Source organism: Lissotriton vulgaris, chromosome 10, assembly GCF_964263255.1.
Source record: "Lissotriton vulgaris chromosome 10, aLisVul1.2, whole genome shotgun sequence".
Taxonomy (NCBI): domain Eukaryota; kingdom Metazoa; phylum Chordata; class Amphibia; order Caudata; family Salamandridae; genus Lissotriton; species Lissotriton vulgaris.
In genome coordinates, this window is record NC_141698.1 from 938,967,147 (window position 1) to 938,992,885 (window position 25,739).

Sequence of the window (25,739 nt, forward strand, 5' to 3'; positions counted from 1 at the left end):
CAGAGTTCCTAAGGTGACTTTAGCTCGAAGGTGCTTTTCGTCTCAAGTGGAGCTCCGGCATCCTGTATGCCTTTAATCCCTTACCACTCCTTCCCAGATTCTCAAGAAGATGAGTTATGACCGGGCCCAAGTCACCCTTGTGTCTCTGGACTGTACTCAGAGTTTGGCATCCCGAGCTTTAGAGCATGGCCATCAGTCCACATGTTTGCTACACTTATTTCCTCCTGCTCCCTTCGTCTTGCCTCAGTGGGACCTTAATTTAGTTATCACCGTTCCCCCATGCTCCCTTTGAGCCGCTTTCTACCTGCCTCTTAAACTTCTTACCATCAAGACCCCATTTCTGATGGCAATTACATCTGCCCGGAGGGTCTGTGAAATGCAGGCGTTGTCATCTCAGCCTCCATACGTCTTCTCCTTCCCAGACTACCTGGTTCTTTGGACTCCAGCATTCTTCTTGCTGAAGGTGGAATGCAAATCCATCACCTTACCTACTTTTTATGCTCTTCCTCATCCCTCTAAGGAAGAGGAGAGACTCCACCTGCTAGATCCAAAAAGAGCTTTGTCTTTCTACCTTGATCGCACAAAATTGTTCTGGGTGGGATGGATCGTGCTCTGCATTAAGATCTGCTATGCATTATCCAAGAAATCACAATCAAAAAAATATTAATGCCTCGGGACAGATAACCTCACTTAACAGTAAGATGAAGCGATACCTAAATTATCTCTTCCTATGGATATAATTCCCTAGAGAACTATATATATATATATATGGGACAATGGGAGATCTGCGGAGGCATTTAAAAGCGGAGCTGTGCGACTGGCGAACATTGCAGCAGTAGCATCTGAAGAAGACGATGGTGTCGAAATGCATTATGCTTACCTGCGTGTCCTAATAAAGGTTTCTACGGTAATTCCCCGCGTGGCCTCTTCCTACAGTTCGTCTGGAGGTTCCTGTGCACATTTCAGCGTCAGCCAGAGGCGCTTCAAGAGGTCCCGTCTGCCTAGAGGTTGAAGTTTTACTGGCGTCTGCGTGAGCAGCTTTTCTTTGCACCCGAGGTATCGGATCACTTCAACCCCACCTTTCCAGCACAGGGCGCTTTGGAGTTTTCTGCCAGTAGGCAGTCCGTGACTGCACGGACAGGTTTGGAACATTGAGCCGGCCTGAGACCCGATGACCTGGCGCTGTGGCAGGTGTAGACGTTTTGCGGGGACCCAGGGAAGCCTGAGGACTGACAGTGCACTTTCACCAGCAAGCCCCGTTCTGCAGTGCACATTACCCACAAGGACTACCACTAACAATTCCCCACGCAGCACCTACCCGGAAAATGATGCATTCTGGGTGCTGTAGGACTACCAGCACTACGGCAGGTGAGCGGTCACATGACAGGGGAGGTGCTTCCTATCGACAATGGGAGATCTGCGGAGGCATTTAAAAGCGGAGCTGTGCGACTGGCGAACATTGCAGCAGTAGCATCTGAAGAAGACGATGGTGTCGAAATGCATTATGCTTACCTGCGTGTCCTAATAAAGGTTTCTACGGTAATTCCCCGCGTGGCCTCTTCCTACAGTTCGTCTGGAGGTTCCTGTGCATATATATATATATATATATATATATATATATATATCCATCAATAGTCCAAGGCAATTCAGTATAGACACACGTGCTCCTCATTAAAGCATATTTTTCTGTATTTATTCCATCAATTCTGTGAAAATTCAAAAGAAAGTGATCTTTTCTTTTTTTACATATATATAAACATATACATCACGTAAACATATATATCTATACTACTATTATAAAGAGAGAACAGAAACCTTTTGGCAAGGTAAACTCGGGAACCACAGCGCCAATCCACACACCCAATACATTGTTGTAATCCTCAGGGTGTGTAGATGGACATGGGCTGCATAAAATAAAAAATAAAACATAAATTAAAAAATTAAACTTTAAAAACAAAGTAGTCCCCTAAAAGTAGCGCCGGCCGCGACGTAGCGCTGGCCGCGACCTAGCGATGTCCGCAACGTGCGTGATGACGACAGGCGGGGAGGAGCGGCGACGATCAGCGACGAGTCGCGGTGAAGTCCAGAGCGCGGGGAAGAGCGGCGGCTCAGGTAAGGCAAAGGCAAAGGCGAGATGGGAGGCGGGAGGCAGGAGGCGGTGTGGGCAATGTCGGGGCGGGCAGGGTAAGGCAAAGGCGAGTCGGGAGGTGGGAGGGAGGCGGGAGGCGCTCTGGGCAATGTCGGGGCGGGTGGGGGCCGGGGCGGGAGTGCACCCAAGCCTGAAATGTTGCCCCCAGCCCCCTTCTGCCCCGGGCAACGCTGCCGCAATCCAGAAATGCTGCCCCCAGCCCCCTTCTGCCCCAACGCTGGGGCGGGCTGCTAGTGTATATATATGTGTGTATATATATATATATATATATATATATATCTATATATTTAAACACACAAACACAAAGTGTACATTTTCTTTTGCTCTCTTCGCCCTTTTCATCAATAATGACTAACCCTGGGCGTAGTGGGGCTTCGCGGAGCTACGCGAAGTGGGCGAGAAACTACGCCCACCTCCGCACTCCGCGTAGCCCCACTACGCACCACAGGCCTGCCTCCCTCCCGCCCTCCCTAAATACTTTAATCTAAATGGTATAAAGAATTAAAAGGCACTTACCTTGCCAGCCGCTGCCCGCCGCGTCCCCGGGGGTCCCTCTCTTCATCGCCGCCGTCTTGGATAGTAAAGCGCATGCGCGGGCGGCCGCGCATGCGCATTTCTCACGAGAAAGCGGGCAAGGTAAGTGCCTTTTAATTCTTTATACCATTTAGATTAAAGTATATAGGGAGGGCGGGAGGGAGGCGGGTGGCGGGCAACTCCGCTACGCCCACGGAGTGGGCGTAGTGCTGCCGGCTACGCATACTCCGCAAAGTGCGGAGTAGGCAGCACTACGCCCACTCCGTGAGCGTAGCGGAGTTGCCCGCCCACCCTTAATAATGACTACACCTAGGATACCCAGGTGATATATTTTATACAACATTTTTTCATTCACCACTTTAAAGACCAGTAGCAACATCTGGTCCTGATGAAAGCAGTGGACACCTACTAGGGTCTATTAGTCTGCAGAAACATGTTGACCTGTTAATACACATAGTAGCTATTTGTTTAAACTACTATATCGCACTGGTTTTTATTGGTTTGGAAGTAGAGAGGTACCAATTAAAACTATTTTTCCTCTTTTCTCTCCAATGTTAGTCTTTTCTGGCACTTTATTCCTTATTTTTTTCACTCAAATTCACGCACTGCTTAACAGTTGTCACCACACGCCCATTTACTTTCCAATTCACCGGGACACACAATGGTTGTAACATCTACCCTTCTTGGTGTGAAGGATCCCAGATGATGACAAGGGCATTTCCGGTCGAGAACTGATATGTGTTTATATCCAACATTCTCTTTGTCAGGCACATAGTTAATCAACAGTTTGCCTCTTCGTGACCCACAGCTACTCTGTGTCTTGCGAAACTCCTGATTTATTTCCTATTGTTTTAGGTTTTTCGGGTGTCTTGAATTATCTGTCAACGCATTTCAGCCCCATTACTCTCGGCGTCATCAGGACTAGGGCAGTTGAGTGCATAGTTTCGCCAAATCCACCTGAAGGATCAAGATACACCTTATTTAACTACATAAGTCTGAGATCACTATTATGTACACATATATACATCTATACATAGGAACGTACAATCCACATGCACTGTACTGTTTTCTATTATATATTGATTCCTGGAGTGGCGGACCAAAAAACATAAAGGATATCAAACAATATATATACATCCTCATGTGCGTGCAAACTTATCTGCCATTGTGTTATGTCTAAAAAAGAATAAAAAACAGTTAGAAACGTGAGAGGAGTGTAAAAGTACAAAGAAAGCCTTTTGACCACCTGGTTCTTCAATACTAAATGACCAGCTAGAAAGGTAGACCAATAAGAAAATCATATATACCAGTTCCCCATCGCTTTCACATGTTTAGCCGTCATCCATTTCTTATATCTGTATATCCGGGAACTAAAGACACCGAATACTCAAATGAGTCTTAAGTACCTAAGAAAAAAGGCTCTATTAACTCTCATTGGTGCTATATACCACCACTTGCTCGTGTTCTCTAGATAATATTGACTTACTCTGTCTGGGCTGGATGTTCTCAATACCGCGATCTCGCCCGTTGACCGTAAAGATTATTACGTCCCCTCTGTAAGAGAAAGCGTGCAGGACTTCTCTGTAAATATTTTTATGCTTAATGACCAGCTCTTTGATTCAAGCGCATTCTTAAAGGAGTGCAGGCGTGTTCACTTGACAAACAGTTCGTCGCCGTGTCGCGTCCTGGCCGTGCATAATGTCACGTGACGCGGAAGGCTGTATATACACATGCAGGCCAATGAAACTAAAGAGGTGCCTAACTCTATCGATCATGAAACTCGAGGAAAGACTCGTTTTATATGGTAAATGCAGGGGAACAAAACTCTCTACATAAGAGTGATGCAATAATTGTGGTGACTTCATACTGTGGCCCTAAATGCTATCAAACCAAAAAAAATCCAAATAAGAATAAAAATAAGAATGAATAATACATATTACTACAAAAAATTGTCATTACTATCTGATATTCTATAAAAAAAAAATCGTAAAAGTGGTGATCTACTATTGCATCTTGCTAATAAATGTGACTGACTAAACACCACCTATTACCCAAGAATAGTTTGTACCGCCACTCCTTACAATCTTTTTAACTATGTAACACAACTGTCCACAGTTACCAACATCAATATTTACAAAAGATCCAGATTGAGAATCTAACTAAAATTGAACCAGTAATGTACACTTGTCTTTTTAATCCCCTCTCATGGTTACAATCACTTTATTGTAATAATGCTCAAACTTCATCTTTATCATTGAGGCCCATCATAGCAGTATGCTATTTCGCAATCACTCGGGCTTCTAGTCTGTTCAGTTTGGTTAGAAGTTCTACTCCACACGCATTTCCGAGCACACATAGTACTGAGTGATTCAGATTTTGAAAATGTTGTACTAAAGGAGCCCCTTGTACATTACATTTTATCCTTGATTTATGTTGCAGGATCCGCTTTTTTATGGGTTGTCGTTTGGCCTATATAAAGTTTATTACATTGGCATTTTATACAATGTAGCACATTTTTGGAATTACAATTTGAGAATCCTTTCTGATAATGTATCTGTCCATTGATGTCTAATTGTTTGGAATCTTCCGTTAGGTTACAGGCCATACAATTTTGACATCGAAAGTGTCCTACCACAGGAGGTAAGCTCAGTAAGCCTCTAAGGTCTTTTTTTGGGGCAATTCGGTCTCTATCGCTGTTCTCACCAACTGTTGCTGAATGTTCTTTCCCTTTTTCAAAGCAAACAGAGGTTTGGGGATTCCTAAGGGTCCGATAAGTTTCCAGTTTTTTTAACAATTTTCTTAAGTCGATTTGCTTTACGGTTATATGTCGATACACATGTCAATGGAGTATTCTTGTCATGTTCTTTAGGGCTAAGTAACACTTCTCTAGGTGTGTACCACACTCTCTTAAGAGCAACTTTCACCAATCTTTTAGGATAGCCACGAGCTATTAGTTTATCCTTAAGATTGTTGGCATTGGTAAAGTAGTCTTCTTTATTGGTACAATTCCTCCTAACGCGGAGGAATGGTCCATGTGGCAGATTTTCCTTCAGTGTACGTGGATGACTACTGGTGAAGTGTAATAGTGTATTGCGATCTGTGGGCTTGGTGTATAAAGTAACCTCTAAAAGACCGCTCTTGTGTTGGATGTATACATCTAGAAAATGTAACTTTTTAGGATCCTTTGACATAATAAAGTTAAATTCTACAGTTCTTGAATTTAACCAATTGTGGAAGTTAATAAGCTGAGGTTCTTCTCCGTCCCAAATCATAAAAATGTCATCTATATAGCGACACCAAAACCCCACTTGATTTTTGAAGGGGTTGGTATTGCTATATATCCATTTTTTCCCAAATTCTGCCATCACCAGGTTGGCAATCTCTGGCGAAAAACTAGACCCCATTGCTAGTCCTGATACTTGTAGATACAGGGTTTCCTTAAACTTAAAGAAATTGTTTTTTAGGCACAGAGTCGCTAAAGATATTGTAAACTCTGTAGGAACTTGATGTGGACGCTCTCGAAGGTCTAGTGTATATCTCATTACGGCCAATGCCTCATCTTGAGGTATGTTGGTGTACAATGATTCGATATCAAAAGATACCAACAGTTGTTTTTCCATATTGTAGGGTAAACCTTCCACTTTCGCTATTAAATCCATAGAGTCCCTAACATAGGATCTAGTTTCTTTTGGAGCCACTTTGCAAGTGGCTCCAGAATTGAACCACATGCAGACACTATGGGTCTACCTGGTGGATTAGTCCTACATTTATGCACCTTGGGTAAGACCTAAATATTCGGTATTTTATTTTTGTCACTGTTCAAAAAATCAAACTCATTTTGATATAGCCACCCCTCTTATAATCCTTCTTTCGTAATCTCTAGGATCTCTGATTTTAATTAGAGAGTAGGGTTGGTTTCTAATGGTCTATAGTGTACAGGATTGGACAGCTGGCGTATCACCTCCTGGTCATATTTATCCTTGTCCAAAAGGACAATTCCTTCCCTTTAATCCGTTGGCTTTATTATTATGGCCCGGTTTTCTGACAAATCTTTTAAGACTCTCATCGCTTGTTTATTGCAATTAGTGTTAAAAAAGATCTTCTTTTTTTGTAATGTGTCTAGTTCTCGTAGGATCTGTTCTTCAAATAACAGGATTCCTGCTGGTAGAAGCACACTCAAGAATGAATTTCGATTTATTTCGTAATTCACTTACATTAATCTGTTTTCTCTTGTCTCTCTCTCTAGAAAAAAAGCTTTAAGTCTCACCTTTCTCAGAAAGTGCAAGATTTCAGTTTTTGTATCTACCGGGTTCTGTAAGGCTGTAGGTACAAAAGAGAGTCCTTTGTAGTGTACTGATAATTCCATTTCTGTTGGGGTATAATTAAATACATTGTATATAGGTATAGTTTCTGCTTTATCTAGTACCCCGATATTGTTTTGATTCAGCGTCTGTATGTTTTCTTCCGGGTACAGAAGGGCTCTGAATCTTGGTTCTTGTATTCTTCTGGGGTTTGATATTGGCCCTGTTGTGGAAATTGGCCTACTTGTGGGTTGTAACCTCTCCATACGGTTCCTCCTCCTCTGCCTTGGTACCTGCCTCTGCCAAAAAAAGGTGGTTGAGATCTTGGATACTGGGGGTATGATGATAACCGCTATATGACCCCTGATCTGAGTCTGATGAAGTATCTGAGAAGGTAATTAATTTGTTCCGCGATCTCCCCCTATACTGGAGATTTGGTGCACTTGGGTTGTTGTTCTGATGAAAATCTTCCTTCAAATAAGGATAGATTTTGTCTAGCTTAAAGTTTTTTATGTCTCTAGCCACTTTCGTGGTCATCTGATTTGTGGTGTGAACTTTGAAATTGGCAATTGTTTTTTCTGCTGATTCTAATAAAGTTTGGAGTCTTTGATCGCAGTGTCTCCAAGAATTTCCTGTTCTAAGGCTTGAATGTCCTTGAGTTCTTCCTCATTTAATCTAAGGGCAGTTTCTATTGATAATGCCATCCAATCTATCGAACATTTTGTCCCTACACCACCAAATCTACCCAAGTAAGTTTTATCTGTAATATAAATTACAGGAATATTTTTTACTTGGAGTCCTACAGGAATAGTATTATTCTTTAGGTGTTCTAATAATACCTGCGTGTTAAGGTGGGTCCTATTGTTTTTCTTTTTGAGCTGTTTTAGCCTCTCTATTTTATCCACATTTACGACTTGCGCTACTGGTTGGTCACCACTCAATAACGAAGGAATTTTTCATAAAGTGCTAATTTCTTCTTCGGTGTAACTCACTGGTTCAGACATATCAATAAATAGCTGTGTATGATCTCCCAATGTTCCTATGTATAGTGCTAGTGTACTATTTACTTACACCAAGCTGCCCTGTGACTGAAGATATATATATTTCTTACTTTTTAGTGTACAATCTTTGTAGATATATAACTCTCTCACCAAAAACCCTTCCACTTAACAAAGTGTAATAGAAACCTATTTAAATAGGGGGTAACCCAAGTACCCTTTGGGATCTGGGTAAATTCACACAATCAACAAAATATTAATGCCTCGGGATAGATAACCTTACTTAACAGTAAGATGAAGCAATACCTAAATTATCTCTTCCTATGGACATAATTCCCTAGAGAACTCTATATATACTTTTTAACCATCAATAGTCAAAGGCAATTCAGTATAGACACACATGCTCCTCATTAAAGCATACTTTTCTGTATTTATTCCATCAATTCTGTAAACATATACATCACGTAAACATATATACACATATTTACATTTAAACATACAAAGACAAAGTGTATATTTTCTTTTGCTCTCTTCGCCCTTTTAATCAATAAGGATGCTCCTTAAATTATTCCAGATAGAGCATTCACTTAAATAGTAGATCACCCTGCTGGAGCAACTGAGAGGTTTATTACTCCAACTTCTATTTTTTGTTGGGCTCCTGATATATTTCCTATTGTTTTAGTTTTTTCGGGTGCCTTGAATTATCTGTCGACGCGTTTCAGCCCCATTACTCTCGGGCCTCATCAGTACTAGGGCAGTTGAGTGCATAGTTTCCCCAAATCCACCTGAAGGATCAAGATACACCTTATTTAACCACTTATGTCTGAGGTCACTATTATGTACACATCTATACATCGGAACGTACAATCCACATGCACTGTACTGTTTTCTATTATATATTGATTCCTGGAGTTTAAATGGGTATGCATTATCCAAGAAGCAACCCTCAGGGGGATTGAGTTCTTATTCAACAAACAAAGGTAGCGCCCACTGCGTTAGGATGTGGAGTTCCGGTCCTGGACATCTGCCAGCCAGCTATGTGGGTCTTGCTGCATACGTTCAGGAAAAACTACTGCCTGGACAGTTGCGTCTTTTGGGACAGGCATTTTGCCCCTTTGGTCCTGCAGGACTACCTTGTCTGAATCAGGTATGCAGACCCAGCTCTAGAGAGGTATTGCTTGGATATCTATTTTAAGGTAGGTAAACATGTGAAAGCCAGTTCTGGTAGCTTAGTGTATTACTGCGTTCACTATAGGGGCCGGTGTTTGATCTCTTGGTCACAGGTTCAAATCCCTGCTTAGTCCACTCAACCTTTCATCCTTCTGAGGTCGATAAAATGAGAACTATTGAATTGAGTAACAAAAACATCTGTTATTCTGCACCAAGATGCCTACGGATGAACGTATGCTTCTAAAAATGCACGTTATGTTATGTACTTAGAAGGACCTATCAGTCCCCAGTCCTCGTCATGCTTCAACATCCTGCGCATGCTACGGAAGATCTTCCGGTGGATCCCCACCGAGACCAGGAAGACGGTCACCCAGGCCCTCGTCACCAGCCGACTGGACTACGGCAACGCCCTCTACGCCGGAACCACCGCCAAGCTCCAGAAGAGACTCCAGCGGATCCAGAACGCCTCAGCCAGACTCATCCTCGACATCCCACGACACAGCCACATCTCCGGACATCTGAGAGACCTGCATTGGCTCCCCGTCAACAAAAGAATCACCTTCCGCCTCCTCACCCACGCACACAAAGCCCTACACGATCAAGGCCCGAGCTACCTCAACAACCGCATCAACTTCTACGCTCCCAAACGACATCTCCGATCAGCCAGCCACGCCCTCGCCGCCGTCCCCCGCATCCGAAGAACGACAACAGGAGGAAGGTCCTTCTCCTACCTGGCCTCCAAAACCCGGAACTCCCTCCCGACCGACCTGCGCCTGACCCAAGACCACCTCGCCTTCAGGAAGAAGCTCAAGACCTGGCTATTCGAGCAGTAGCAGCACTCCCCCCCCCCCCCCCCTCCCCCCCCCCCCCCCCCCCTAGCGCCTTGAGACCCTCCGGGTAAGTAGTGCGCTCTATAAATGTCTGTGATTGATTGATTAACAGGTTTTTTACCTTTGATAACTTGACGCCTTATATAGTAAAAATTCTTATCTAGCTGCATATTACTTACTGACCAGCTCATCCTCCCCACTGGGAAAACGGATTGATAGGGATAGAGCTGCTTCTTTAAGGGCCCTAGTTTCACATACTAGTGGTCAGTGTTCTTTGTGTCTCCGAGCTTCTGGTGTGGAAAGGTGCGAAAAGAAACTGACATCAGTGCCCTGGGGTGGCACCCATCTATGCACTGTGCACATGACTTCCAGCGCAGACGACACCAGGCGGAGCCGAACAACCCCATGTACTGGCACTCAGGGGTACTACTCACGAAAAGTTTCCAGAACGGCACCAGGGGATAATTCCAAAGTAAGGAATCTGTGGCTAGATAGTCTCTACCAGATAAGGTGTTACCGAAGTTAAGTAACTTGTTTTCTCTACTTCTTTGTGGGAAGTAGGGGGCCTTCAATAGAACATCATATTTGTTATTTTTATTTGTATTTATTAGCACATACAAACTGAGCTGTTTGCTGCTGTCTAAAAACATCATAGGTTAAAATAACGTATTACATATAGAATGGGACAACTGACATAAAAAAGAGGTTTTATAAAAAGTTTAAAAGCCATAGTTTTACATATTTCCTGAAATGGAAGACTGTTTTTGTCTGCATGCCATTTCAACTTGGCTGCAGCTGTAGACAAAGATCTATAACCATAGGCGATTGTTCTAGAGTTTGGGCAGTTAACAGATTATGGTTGGAAGAAAGTAGACCATGAGTAGAGTGAAATGGAAGAAATTAGATGGGTAATATATCTGAGCTACCGCTTGAATCACCTTGTGGACAATTATTAATGCCTTAAACTTTATTCTAGAATGAATGGGCTGCTAATGGTGGGAGCTCAGAGCTTGAGTAATGTGGTACCAACGTGAGGTTTTTGTGACAATCTGGGCTTCAGTTTTCTGTTCCAGCTAGAGGTAACACATATGTTTTTCTGGAAGAGCCAGGTGGATGTAGTTGGCATAGTCTAGCCTATACTTGAGAGTATTGCTCACTGAGATATGAAGACTGTCCTCAATGAAAGGCAGAATTAGAATAAGAATATGCGGTCAGACACAACAGTTGTTGACAACGTTTGAGATCTGGATGACCAGAGTGGGCGTGTCGTCAATAAAGACACCAAGCCTCTATGTACCTTGGCTGAGACTGTTGTTAGACCCATAATATGAGTCCAAGGTGCATGTTCCCTGTAAATTGGAGAAGGTGAAATTAAAGAGATCTCGGTCTGTTCTAATTTGAGAAAATTAACATTTCCACCAGGGAACAATGGAAAGACACTTCAACATCTCTTTGGAAATTCATTAAATGGAATTGCTAGAAGAGGGTCCGTTAAGTCTGAAGGTGAGCAGAGTGGCATCAGCATACAGGTAGAGGCCATTTCTCATTACACAGAAATGCCAGGACACGCATGCAAAGATTAAATAAATACAGGGGAACAAATAGAACCGTATGGGACTCTGTAGATCAATTTACAATCCTAAAAAAGGAAAGCATGGCAGGCCTGTGAAATAAAAAAGATAATATTCAATTAAGGGGGGTATCTGAGAAAACAATGTTGATCAGCGTTTGAAATAGAATGGTGTTGCCAATATTGTTGATGGCCCCAAACAGGTTTAACAAAATCAAAACTCCTCACCACTGATCCACAAATCTTGAATCATCTACGGTTGGCAGGATCGTTATTTTTGTGCTGTGCCATGTACACCATTCTGCTTGGAAAGCATCTAGGGGGATTTCTGCATCTACAAGCTAGATCGCAGCCAATTTCTCCAACAGTGTGCCCAAAAGCGGGGTTGTACGACGGAACAACGCAGGCAAATAGGTTGCAACCCTTAAATACGCATTTTTTACCACATATTTTTTTCCAACATGTATGATTTTTACAGCGGATGCCATTACCACACATTGTTTATTTATTAGTCAGTTAGTCATAAATTCTTTCGGCTGTTACGGCCATAAAAGCACAGATAAAAAATACAATACAATTCATTCTTTCGAATATCCCAATATGACTTTCATTAGTCAGAATACAAGTAGCATAATAAAGTGCATGTGCGTTACAATATTATTTATAAAAATCCTGTAAAAATGGACATTAAAAATAGAATAAATAGATACAAAATGCACACTTACATCATAGAAAAGAATATTATAGAATAGTATTAAAAAGAGACCAAGCACAGCAATCGCATAAAATTATCAAATCAGGCAGGCCCTAACTTTAAAATGGCTCGACGTGCGCATGGAAAATGAGCATCGAGAAACTGAATACGCAATAGGCATACTAGTGTCGGATTTTAGTATCCTAAAAGCCTGAGCGCAATGGTTCGTTCCGGGGTTTCTACATAGCTGCAGTAACCATTGGTGTCTTGCCTTCTTATACGCCGGACAGAAAAGAAAAAAATATATCTATATCTATATCTATACTAATATAATAAAGAGAGAGCCCAAACCTTTGAGGCGGGTAATCTCAGGAACCACAGCACCTATCACAACTCCCAATACAGTGTTGGAAAGGGCAGTTGCACCAGAAGGACATAGGCTATGCAGACGCCCACCATATACATTTAAAAGGTAAAAGAACCGTGCCAGCAAAGTAGTCCCTTGTGGGCATGTCTGTTGTGCTGTGGGCGTGTGCTTGGGGGCGAGACAAACGCTGGGGCGTGTGGTACGTTCCGCCCTTCATGCCATGTCTCATATCGTGTGCTAATCCCACCATGCTCCCTTTAAATACCCCTGCACCCCATTATCATAACCCACCCTTACTCCTTAAAATACCCCAACACCCTTAAACACTAACCCATCTTAACCCTATAAATATCCCCTGTACCCCAACAACCAAACCTATCCCTAAACCCTAATACCCGTGTACCCCAAAGCCTAGCCCTGAACCCTATAAATACCACTGTACCTCAAAACCCAAACCTACCCCTGAACCCTAAAAATACCCCTGTACCCCAAAACCCAAACCTAGCCCTGAACCCTAAAAATAACCCTGTACCCCAAAACCCAATCCTACCCCTGAACCCTAAAATACCCCTGTACCCCAAAACCCAAACCTAGCCCTGAACCCTAAAAATAACCCTGTACCCCAAAACCCAAACCTACCCCTGAACCCTAAAATACCCCTGTACCCCAAACCCAAACCTATCCCTGAACCCTAAAATACCCCTGTACCCGAAACCCAAACCTAGCCCTGAACCCTAAAAATAACCCTGTACCCCAAAACCCAAACCTACCCCTGAACCCTAAAATACCCCTGTACCCAAAAACCTAAACCTAGCCCTGAACCCTAAAAATAACCCTGTACCCCAAAACCCAAACCTACCCCTGAACCCTAAAATACCTCTGTACCCCAAAACCCAAACCTAGCCCTGAACCCTAAAAATAACCCTGTACCCCTAAACCCAAACCTACCCCTGAACCCTAAAATACCCCTGTACCCCAAAACCCAAACCTATCCGCGAAACCCAAAAATACCCCTGTACCCCAAAACCCAAACCTAGCCATGAACCCTTAAAATACCCCTGTACCCCAAAACCTACCCCTGAACCATAAGAATACCCCTATAACCCAAAACCCAAACCTCGCCCTGAACCCTAAAAATACCCCTGTACCCCAAAACCCATACCTATCCCTAAACCATAAAACTACCCCTGTACCCCATAACCCAAAACTATATCTGAACCCTTTAAATACCCAAACACCCAAAACATATACCTGAGTACCCCAAAACATATACCCCTATACCCATACTTACCTTATCCAAACATTAAAAAAAAACATGCTTTTACCATTCATGCATTTACAACGAATTTCGTTGTAAATGTATGCGAGGTAAAAGCATATAAAATGTAATGCCATGCGTTATAATGGCATTGCGGAGTCATGGTACTTTCGTGATGAAAGTATGTGGAGTGATGGTATGCGGAAACAAAGTTGCGGAATAATGGGCGTTTACCCTCCCCCGGTAAGCACATTGGTGGCACGGCGGCCCACATCTCCAGCAACATACTCATATTTTTTCACCACCCATTTGAAAAATGCACAGGTCTCTCTCAATGATGGCCAGCACCGACATACACTTTTAGACACACCTCCCGCCACAAGTTCTAGAATTGCGAACTTTAGAGCTGGGGAGCTACGTTCGAATCTCGGCATCAGCTCAACATCCTGTGATTCCAGGCAAATCGCTTTGTCTCCCTGTGCCTACCACAAATGAATGTGTTCTTCTGTAATGTAAATTGTGCTCATGCCATGTTGTCGAGTTCGCGCTATATAATATTGCAAGGAAAAATAAAGTAGGGAAACTCAAGTTCACACACTACTGAACGCGCACTCTTAAGAGCATCAGCAGTGCACTGTGAATCGGAGCGTTTCACAGGCCTGTCACAGATAAGAAATGCTTTCAAAACAAAATCCTACAAAACCATATACTACTGGCCAGCAGCAATTCATACGTCGGGACGGGCTGCTAGTATATATATATTTCTCCAACAAATGACGCTGCACTCCAGAGCAGGATACTAAATGGTATTTATTTTCACTACAAACCACTCAACCAACGCGTTTCAGCCAGGATGGCCTTAATCACGGTTGTATATATAAATATATATATATATACTGATCCGTCTCTGGTGTGTTATTGCATGCCGGGCATCCCTGTGTTGATGTACGACCCCAGTTATTTGTAAAAGCACGTAGTGGAAGTACCCCATATCGAAACTGTAAATAGAGCTTTTTGGCAAGAGCTGGCTGAATATCATCGAGTACGGGTTCCATCTTCTATTCGATGCTATTCATCAGAAAAACAATGCATTTGTAGGGGGAGACCCCCCACACTCCCAACTTACCTTAAATGCGTGGTAAAGGCATTTGTTGTAAAGACATACACATTGTAAAAACAAGCATGCTTAAAAATGCGTGGTAAAGTCACAAAGTGGTAAAAACCTCGTTGTAAAGGCTGTTTCCCAAAAACAAAAGTAGGGAGATTGGACTTCTCCTCTTTGATTTTCTTTTCCGCATCCCTCTGTTTGGTGTGTCGTTTTAGATTGAATTTACTTCCTTTTATGTTGGCTTCACCAGCAGGTTTCACCACGTCAATTGAGCAGAAGGGACCCTGCGGCTGCGACAATCGGTCTCCGCAGGATTCCCTTCACTTTGTCTTGCTTTGTCCCTATTTCTCTATGCCCAGGCGTAGATTCCTTGTAAATATTTTTAAAAAAGCCCAACAGGAACACGCCAGGGATGCACTAGTCTTTTTGCAAAAAGCCTCTGACCCACTAACCTTGTGTTGTATTATGAATTTTATCAAGGTTGCGGTCCGATTAAGGATGACGAGGGGAGAGGAATGAAAGACTTGGGATTCTCTATTTTAAATTTATGGCCCTGTATGTTGGTATTTTTTATTGTATTAACTATGTACAAGGATCTTGATCAATATTTAATGTTTTTTTTATCTGTGTATATGTATATGTGCTTTTATGGTGTTTTCTAATCACCGAATAAAGATTCTTGAAAGAATGAGTGTGCACCATATTCTTTTTGTTTTCATTTGACCAAAGGAGGTGGTCCGGGATAAGGGAAGCTGCCATAATCTTTTATTCCTAATCCTCCTTGTTTTTGTTTTGCCCACCAACCTAGCCTTCTTCCCCCTTTCTTCTTACTTGTACCAGCGTGTGGTAGTTTTTGCCTCCCTCTTCCCCAGTTCTCTTTTCAGTTGTTGTTGTAGGAGAGCTAAACTTGATCCTGCAGAACACACTCCCGGATCAGGCCTGATGAGCCAATCCAGATGTGACGGGAGGTGTCTCCACCACTAGGGGCAAAGTAGATACGAGGTGTTTTACTCGGAGGACATTATCTGTAAGTGAAAGAAGGCCTACAAAAATGTCAAAGTAAATGTGTCCCCGGGCTGGAGCTTTTAATAATACAGTGTAAAGCCTTGTCCCATTAGTTAAGTGCAGTGATAGTGGTTTAGGTTGTCAGCTACTTAGTCTCATCTTCTTCCTTTGTGATTCTCAGATAAAAATTAAATAAAACGTGCGCATACACACACACACACTTACTTACACACACACGCTTACTTACACACACACACACACACACACTCACCTACACACACACACACTTAAATGCTAGTCTAATTTTGTGCTTCTGATGGGAGAAAAAAGGATTCAATAATAAATAAACCTCATCCAACGCCACTGGGTGCCTCAGAGGCATGGTTTTGCACGCCATTTGAGCCTGCCAACCCAGTACTACTTTTTGTGTTATTCTGGTTCTGCACGGATCGTGTGCAGTATCCTGTTATAGGTTTTGCATGTCCAGCGTTTGTATCTGCATTGTTTATACGTGGCTGAATATGAGAGCAATGAAATACGCTTTGCTATGTATTCTCCGATAGCTGCTGCATGTGCTAGTCATATTGTTTAGATTGCTCTTTTGCTTACATTTCTGCGTTTGTGTTGTAAAATAGGTATGCATCCAGAGGTCTGGAAAACTACCTTTTCTTGCTCATTAAATTACATATGTGAACCAGCTCAACTGTTTCCACTGAAACCTATCCTGAAACTTAAGCTCTGTAAAATTCCTACTGGTCATGTTTGTTGTAATCCTGCATGTGTGTTTGTTTAGGTTTGTGGGGAATAAGCCTACATTCTGGTCATGATTAGTCTCAAAGTCACTTTATATGAAAAGCTTTTATGGACTTTATTATTAAGCATAATGTTTCTCCCTGACCATTTTCATTAGTGTCTGAATAAATCTTTGTGTAATTACACAGTTGTTTCAAAGATTTCTAAAGCTCTGCCTAATCCTTAGTGCTACAAAACATCTAAGTGTCTCTACCACCCCCCCCCCCCCCCCCTCCCCTTGTTTTCTGCTCTTTTTACTGAAGGCGGCCGGAGGAACCATATCCCACCAGGTCAGCTTTTCCTATTTTAATGGATTTAATTCCCTCCTTAACAACATGGAGCTCATTAGAAAGATCTACAGTACTTTGGCTGGCAACAGAAAAGACGTGGAAGTTACCAAAGGTTAGCATACCTTTCTTTTCCTGTGGTTTTCCATGCTTTATATGCTTTATGAAATGTTTGTGTGATATGGGGTTCAGATGGAGCCGTGCTGCGTTTCTGGCTCCTTACGTCTGTGACTTGTATAGTGCCTACACATATAACGTTTTTTGAAAATTGAGAGCATTTTTCTTTGAAGCAAGTGTGTTTTTAAGCACTGATGGCTGTATGTTATGCGTGACACCTCAGCTAGTCCTGACTTTTAAGCCAACAGCAAGGTGTATTCTGGAACTTGTAGTTTAGTTTTCTTATAGTACACAGTCAAAATTGTCAGAATGCAAAGGTGTTAGCTAAGAAAAATCAACATAATCACCGTTTGACTTGAGTGTGCTTTACTCCTAAATGTTCGCTTCATTTTCCTTCAAATTTGACTAGCTCATGAAAAGTATGTGGTGTTTCCTTAAAATGGTGTACGTTGACACTGTGGTTTTACGGTTTAAACTCTTTAAACCCTCCTGATGTTATCAGTACTGCAGGGGTCCTTACCAGCAAAGCAGTCCTATCAGGTGAGTATCTGGAACACACATGGTGTGCAGCTAGCTATCAAAGTACTTCAGAGTTTAATTGGGTTATATCCGGCCATACTGGCAAGCATTGGTTCACTGGTACGTCAGCTAAGTCGAAGACATGGAAATGATTACAGATGAATGTCTATTTGCACCAGTGGAATTTTCATACAATTACCGGACCAAATAAAGTGAATGGACTGTAAGCAAGTTCCATTTGTTTAGGTCTGGGGTTTGATAAGACTTTTTATATTAAAATGATATCTATAATAAACTTAGTCATAGGGGCCTTCAACCACGCCTCTTAATTTATTGGTATGTTATTGTGTAATTCACATTTTCATTCCATCTACTGCAGTATGCAGCAATGTGTCAGCCCACTTCTGCCGTGGTCTCCCTTAACTGTGAATGCCTGCATTCTGTTCCTTCTCTAAGAACACCTCTGCACACAAACTAGTTCCCTTCAGTTCCTCTGACTGCGTTGACAATGTTCTTTCTGAGGAAAAAAAATATTATTTTCGTTTAGCCAATTTTTTAAAATATTTGCTAGGTACCCCTTGTTAACCTAAGCTGAGAGGACAAGGTTCCATTAAGTCTGTCTGGCCCTGGGAGAGGTGTATAACAAAGAGACCAGCTCGATGAACCCGTTCGGCATCCCCCAGTTTCCCAATTACTGCTAGGAAAAAAGGCCATTCGAGGGAGTCTAAAGACTTTTCAGTATCTAATAACACAGCAACTGCAGGGAGGGACATGTCCATTCTATTAATAGTGGCAAAGAGGGTGAGAAGATTTAGGGCAGTAGATCTTCGAAGCACACAGCCTGACTGTACCGGGGAAATGATGTGATCTAACAATAGGGCAAGTCACGTCACTATCATGTTAGCCAATATTTTATTATCCAACTTTAGGACAGAAAGCGGCCTATACGAACCACATTAAAGCCGATCCTTGCCCGGCATGGCTAGGAGAACGATCACCTCCTCTCGCAGGGTAGTGGTGAGTTCTTTTTTTTCAAGTGCCTCATGATACACTTCTATGAGGTGAGGAGCTAAAATATCTTTATAGGCTTTGTAGAAGCAGCCCATGAATCCGTCCAAACCCGGGGCAGTCAAACCATTCATGGCGTCTATAGTGCTGATCAGCTACTCTGAGGAGAATGGTTCCGCGAGAAATTGTTGCATGGCTTTTTCCAGCCAAACCATGGACACTTGTCCCTGAAAAGTATCTCGGTCCTCACCGGTATGGGCCACTCTTGTAGTATATAGTTGTGCATAATAATCAAGAAACTCGCCCTGAATATCAGGCGTGCCTGTTAGAATCTCCCCGTGTGATGAGCACAAGCCTGCTCTGTAGGAACTACCGCCTGACGGCCGCAACAATCAAACCAGCGTGTGACCCGGCCTGTCTCCCTCTCCATACCTGTGCGCTATGGCGTACTTCAGACGAAATTGTGCCTCACGCTCAGCTGCCTCCTTGAGCTCATGCAAAAGTGTCAACCATCTGCCCTGTTGAGACGAATCATGACCCGCTTGCCGTAGCTGATCCAGCTCGGCCAGTCTCTTCTCAATGTCAGATAGCGTATGTTGCAGATCACTTAACACCCCGGCATGTTTAGAAATACAGAAGCTTTGTGCATACACATTGAAAGCCTTTCCAGAGGTTGGCCCAGGATTTTACAGAACCTTTGTTGATGTCAAAATATTCTATAATGGCCTCATGAAGTTCTGAGCGAAAAGGTTGGTCTGGCAAGGCCTGGCTAGGAAATCGCCATTGCTGCTCGCAGCCTTCTGGCAGAGGGACCGTAAGGTAAAGGGTTACGGGGTAATGATCAGAGAGAGTCCTAGGGAGGTGTAGGGTGTTATTACACCAAGCAGCCAGGTTCCACGTCACCAGCCAGAGGTCAAGTCTCGTCCAGGTGTCATGCTGGGCAGAATAATGAGTATACGACGTATCCCGGGACCTACAGCTACGCCAAACATCCACAAGGCCAAATGTCTCACGGAGCTCCGCTAGGGCGGAGCACGCACAAGTTTTTGTATCTGGAGATGTGGAGGTGCTGTCGTGTTCGAGATCGATCAATAGAATAAATTAGCCCCCCATGGCAATGTAATCCGCATCTAATTGCAGGATGTAGGTTTGTAAGGAATGAAAGAAATCAGGGTTATCAACATTGAGCACATGAAAGCCGTCCCACTACTATGGTGTATCTACCCTCTGCATCTGTGCACACCTCTGAGAGACAGAGGGCATTCGTTTATGTATGAGAATAGCAGTTCATCGCACAGAAGTACTATAATTGGCAAAATACCTGTGGGGCCCACAGGAGGATGCAAAACGAGTTGTCATAGACTTAAGTAAATGGGTCTCCTGCAGGAATGCTACTCAACCTGATGCCTCAATAAGTAATTTAACACCTTACCTTTTTTGCAGTGTTGAGGCCCCCGACATTCCACGTAAGCAATGTTGCATTAGAGATGTAGGACATCTGATCCCTTACCACCATAGACTAAGGTGAGAGCCAAATTGTATTTGCAGACAATAGAGCAATAAAACAGAGACGTTGAGAGACTGTAGATTAGTGCAAAATTAAACTACCCCAGTGCACAAACCCCCCCCACCACTCCCACCCAACCCTGCTACCCCCAACATAGTTGCAGATTATTCAGTAGAAAAAAGTTCAACACTGGCCACCGAGCCACTGTGTGGAGGAGAGGCCTCTGCAGCAGTACCGGACCTTGCGTTAACAGAACCTTTATAAGTAAGGCAGAATTCTTGCACGTCCGTGGGCGAGTCGAATAGTCTGGTTCTGCCAGCAACATCTACTCTCATAAGTGCCGGGTATATCATTCCCTACCGGAGTCACAGATTTCCGAGAGTGGCCTTACCCAGTGCACTTCCTCTGCGCCTCCTGGACCATGAGAGGAAAGTCTGGGAATAAAGTGATTGTTGATCCTTGCCAAGTTAATGTGCCAGCCTCACGGGCCAAGCGGAGCGCAGTGTCTCTGTCATGGTAGTTCAGGTGGCGAGCAAGTATAGGACCTGGTGGAGCACCAGGAATTGGTTTAGGCCCAAGCGTACGGTGCGCTCTCTCCACAAGGAAGGTGGAAGTAAAAGCATCCCGACCAAAGAAGGCCACAAGCAGGGTTTCGACAAAGGTGTCCATGCGACCAGTATTTGTTGACTCAGCAACCCTCTAAATGCATATATTGTTGCGTTTACTCCTGGCCTCTAAGTCTTCAATTTTCATGGCAACTGATTTCAAAATCTTCTCTACCCAATCCAGCCGCTTGAGGGATTGTGCAGCTCCATCCTCCAAAACGGAAACTCTCCCTTCCGCGACATCTAAGCAGCTGTCATGGCCATCTAATCTGGCGCCCATAGTGTCTGGCCACTTTTCAAGGGTATCAAAGCGTCCATCTAGCGCCTTGAAGCGTGCTCGTAGCTCTACCATCAGGGAATCAGGACTGGTCGATGAAGGCCCCACTTGGGCAGACTTCTGGCCACCCTCCGCCATATTATGTCAGAGCTCCCTTGTGCGCCACTGGATTTTGCAAATTGTAAGATCCGTTGCTTGGAATCTTTACAGACCATCGCGCATTAAAACTCTACCAGTGGGGTTTAGCGCGGCAACAGGGTGTGCCAAAAAGTAATGGCAGCCAATTTGTGGGGGCCACAATGGCGCCGGAACAACAAGTGCAGCCAGGGACCTAGGCCCAGTTTTGCGAAGGGGAGACCACAACAGCCCCTTTTTCCAAAAGCAGAGTGGGTGCTCTCTAAATGCTGCCCCTGCATCAACTAGAGACCGGACGTATCTCCAGCCGCTGGGCACGTCTCCCGCTATGCCCCCAAGGTACTAGTCTTCAAGCCGTGCGCTATGCATTGTCTAAGAAGTAGCCTCCAGAAGGTCTGCAGGCTCACTCCACCAGTGCCAAAGCCGCTACTACTGTGTTGGCATGAAGAGTACCTGTCCTGGATATTTGTAGGGCAGCTACGCGGGCAATTGTGCACGTGTTCACGAAACACTCAACAGTCAGGTCTGTTGAGATGGGCATTTTGTTTTTACCAATACATAGACCCACCACCTTGGGAGGTACTACTTTAGTATTTAGTGACAAGGTAAGACAGCTGCAGTTAGAAGTATGCATTAGAAAAGCTAGTCATTTACCTTGGGTAACACACTTCTGGTAGATACTATAGCTAACCACAACTTTCTCACTGCACTCCTGCCTCTCGATCAGTGGTATGATCTCTTCAGTCTACAATGATCCAAAAGAGCAATGCCCATAGGTTTTTGCAGTTGGTTAGGGGGCTCTGAGTGAGGGTGTGGATGGATTAGTGAAAGAAACTGACGTCAATGTGCCTAGAGGGCACTTTTGGGCATCTCACTTTGTCCCTTCCGGAGTGGAATGGTATTGATGTGGCATCGCACAGTGCCACCTGCTGGCACATTTAATTTTTCTGATTTAGCCTGCCATCTGAGGATATAATCAAATTGAGGAATCTGCGGTTAGACAGAGTATCCACCAGAAAGAGCAATAAAGAAGGTAAGTAGTTTGCTCTTTAAGGGAAGTTCTTTGTGTTTACTCATTCACAAAATAACAGATGCTTAAAAACAATTTCTGTCAATAGTTACTATCTAATTAAGAAAGAGTATATACCACACCTGATTTGCAAGATTATTCCTCTACCTGGTAGAGGATGTAGCTACCGTTCACCACACTGAGAAGGTAGATTATGCCAGAGGACAGCCACCTTCTTGTGGTGTACATAGTGGCCAAGAGGTCGAACAGACACTTTCCTTGATCTTTGTTAAAGAGGCTAGAATAGATTTTTGTGAGGAACTTTATTTGGAGGGAAGTTATAATGACATCATATATCCCATCACCAGTAACCTCCCTGAAACAGCTCTACTCCACTTCAACATCTAGTTGTTCTCATAGCCATTAATATAACAGAGCAGAGGTCTAGTATGGATGTTAAAAGCTTTCGCCCAGGACAATGCTAAAAGGTTTCTCCAGGGCTCAGTGTAGACAACACGAGAGAGAGGGTAATTAACAACTTGCATAGCCTTTAGCAAAAGTACTATAGTGCTAATATTACAATCCACAGGCTGAGGCTTTAAGCACGTTTGTTGTTGTTTTTTTATAGTGCAATCCAGGCTATAGGGCTTTACATTGCTTTCGAAAAGAAACCGAATATCTTTCCCTTTTGTTTTTCCATATTTGGCACACAGGAAATTAAAAGATTGGCCCAGAATCACCGGCTATTAAGCCGAGGTTGGGATTCAAACTAGGCCTGGGCTGTAAATTCCGTTCCGCTCGCGGAATTTGGGTAATTTTGCGTTCCGCGGAGAACGCAAAATTGCCCGAAATTCTGTCTGCAACTTCGTGAAATTTTTGGCTTGTTCACGTTCTCAAAATGCGTGTTTGCGAGATATTTCCCCCCGAGCACGCAAACCGCAATTGCGAACAGGAATAAAGCATCGCGAACAAGCAATTCCACGTGTTGACGGTATTTCTGCGTGTTCGCAGAGATTTTTTACCGTTTCGCGGAGATTTGCGTAACGCGATTACGCAAATTACGCCCACCCCTAATTCAAACCTGGTTCCCCAAGTTCCTAGGTCGGTAGCTCTAGCCACTTAAGAGTGAACTGAAAGAGACTTTACAAGCAGACGATTTATATCAGCACTTTGCCACTCCATTATTTGAAGTGAGGCTCTCAATATCCCCTCTAAGCCCTCTTTAACTGTTAATATTATCTAAGATGGCAGGATGACTTAATGGCCTAGGTGTGACAGTTGTGCCCAGACTTGCATTCTGTGCTCGCTGTGCCACCGGACTCGAACTATACTTCACTAATGAGTCCTAAGTAGGTGGAAACCGGTGTGGAATTCCTTGTCTTCCCTTTCCGAAGGAACCTGCTCTGGCAGTGCAGCCTGTACTGTTACTTTTGGAGCAGAACTAAGGCTAATTTGCATCAGACTGGTCTCTCTGTAGTAGAACAATTGATGGCAAAACGATTGCCTTTGAGCAATTGCCATGGCCGAGATTATTCCATGTATTCCTTTTTTTTTTGTTTCAAATCTTTTTTATTTTCCATCAAAGAACACGCTCCACAGGGTCATGATATACACAGCGATAAGCCTACAACCCTATCATGTAGCAGGGATTCCGTTCTCTTACAGAACTGTGCATAGAGATCAGGAACCTCAGTGAATTAGGGTGACCCAAAACTCACCTCGGTATCCAAAATCCCCTTACCGAGCTAGCTACAGTGTCTCATTGGTCATAACAAACTACCAATGACTTAGACAAACCAGAACATGAACTTAGGTTACCTCAGGTATCGTGGAACACATGAACACTCTTTCGCTCTATAATCATTTCAAACCAGAACGTAGAGTAAAAGAGGACACGTGGAATTTTGAAATATTTATTATTCAATGCAAGGTTCTCAAACGCAGTATCTTATATAATACAAGAAGACATATTATAAAAATCAGAGTTATCAGCATAGTCACTAATCCATAATAAGCAAACGGCGATAGCATATTATAATGCAAAAATCAATAGAAATTTGTATCACCTATTTTTCGCGCTCCCTATTTAGCATACTATATTATATCTAAGAAGGTCTCATTTGGGTTTTAGCAAGGCGGGCCCATACCTCTAAATGTCAGAAGGAGAGGATCACATCATGTGCTACCGGCTCTCTGCATGCGAAGCATCATCAAGTGTCTTTTTGCATTCTCAGTAACTCTATCTTAAACCTGCTTAGAGCCCAATGTTGGCAGCAACTGTATTTGTGTTATGTCTAGTGGTGCGAGGATCAGAGCTCCCAGCAACCTTGTGTTAGGTTATGCTTAGAGGGTTCAGCACTCACTGTTCAGACAGTGTACCAAGCACGACTGATATCAGAGCAATAACATATTATTCTCAAATAAATCACATCTTTCGTCTAGGTTGAAAGCTACAATAACAATTATGTGTCGTGTGCAAACTGAAGCCAAAGGAAAATATGTTGTTTAAACACTTAATAAACTCATGCTAACTTAACACAGTATATAGAAAAGCAGCATCTATATGACAATCAAGGACCGGCCGCATGAATATATAGTACGTCAGATGGCAACGTATACAAGGGGAAAGTTAGATCATACACAGAGTTGCGCCTACAACCCCTGAGGGGCCGGCCGCGTTCATATTGCAAAATGTGGTGTCAGTTTGGCCTGTGGAATGGCAAGGCCCAGAAGGCCTACCTGTCGGACAAATGGGCAACAGGCCCAGGTTCAACAGTCAACTCGGTAAGGCCAAGGGCCCAGAAAGTGGCAGAGACAGAAGAGCAGAGAGCAGGTGAAGAGAAAGGAGCGAGAGAGAGGTGGAAGGGCAGGAAAGCGCATGGAAGATCGGCGTGTGCAGGGGAAGGAGGGCCTAGAGTCTAGCCCGGTGTCAGCAACATTGGGGCGTGTTGCAAGGGGGCAGTTATGGAAGCAATCTGCTCGGGTCAGGGAGGAGAATAGCGGCTTCAAACAGGCGCAGCGTCCTAAGTTTGGTGCGCACCTGGCGCGCACCTTCAACCGCGCAGAGGTATTTGACTAGGGGTTGCCAGACAGCTTTGAAGCGGGTACCACGAGCCTGCAGCCGGGCTGCGAAAAGCCCCATTGTGACAACATGCCACAGGCGCACAAACCAGGCCGCGATTGGAGGAGATTCGGGATTTTTCCATTGTAGGGCTATAAGCTGTTTGGCTACTCCCAGCATTTGGAGCGCCTAGATCCAATCGCTCCTGGTTAGGGCCTTCAGGGTAGCAGGCTTAACACCCAGCAAGATTGTACTTGTGGCCTCAGGCAAAGGAAACCCCAACACCCCCTTGATGTGGCTCAGGACCTCCTTCCAGAATAGAGTTAGCGATGGGCATGTCCACCAGATATGAATGAGATCCCCCGTCGCAGAACGGCACCGCCAACACAGGGGAGAGGATGCAGGAAACATCTTATGTAGACCGACCCTGGGGGGTAT

At 43.7% G+C, this 25,739-nt stretch overlaps 1 protein-coding gene across 1 annotated transcript in view; it reads left to right on the top strand.

Moving 5' to 3' along the window:
* Positions 1–25,739, top strand: part of SLC25A13 (solute carrier family 25 member 13) — a 785,732-nt gene that overhangs the window by 325,832 nt on the left and 434,161 nt on the right. The window contains exon 7 of the mRNA XM_086941927.1: positions 17,040–17,178. Within this exon, the coding sequence (XP_086798053.1) occupies positions 17,040–17,178 (139 nt within the window). The remainder of the gene's footprint in view (positions 1–17,039; positions 17,179–25,739) is intronic.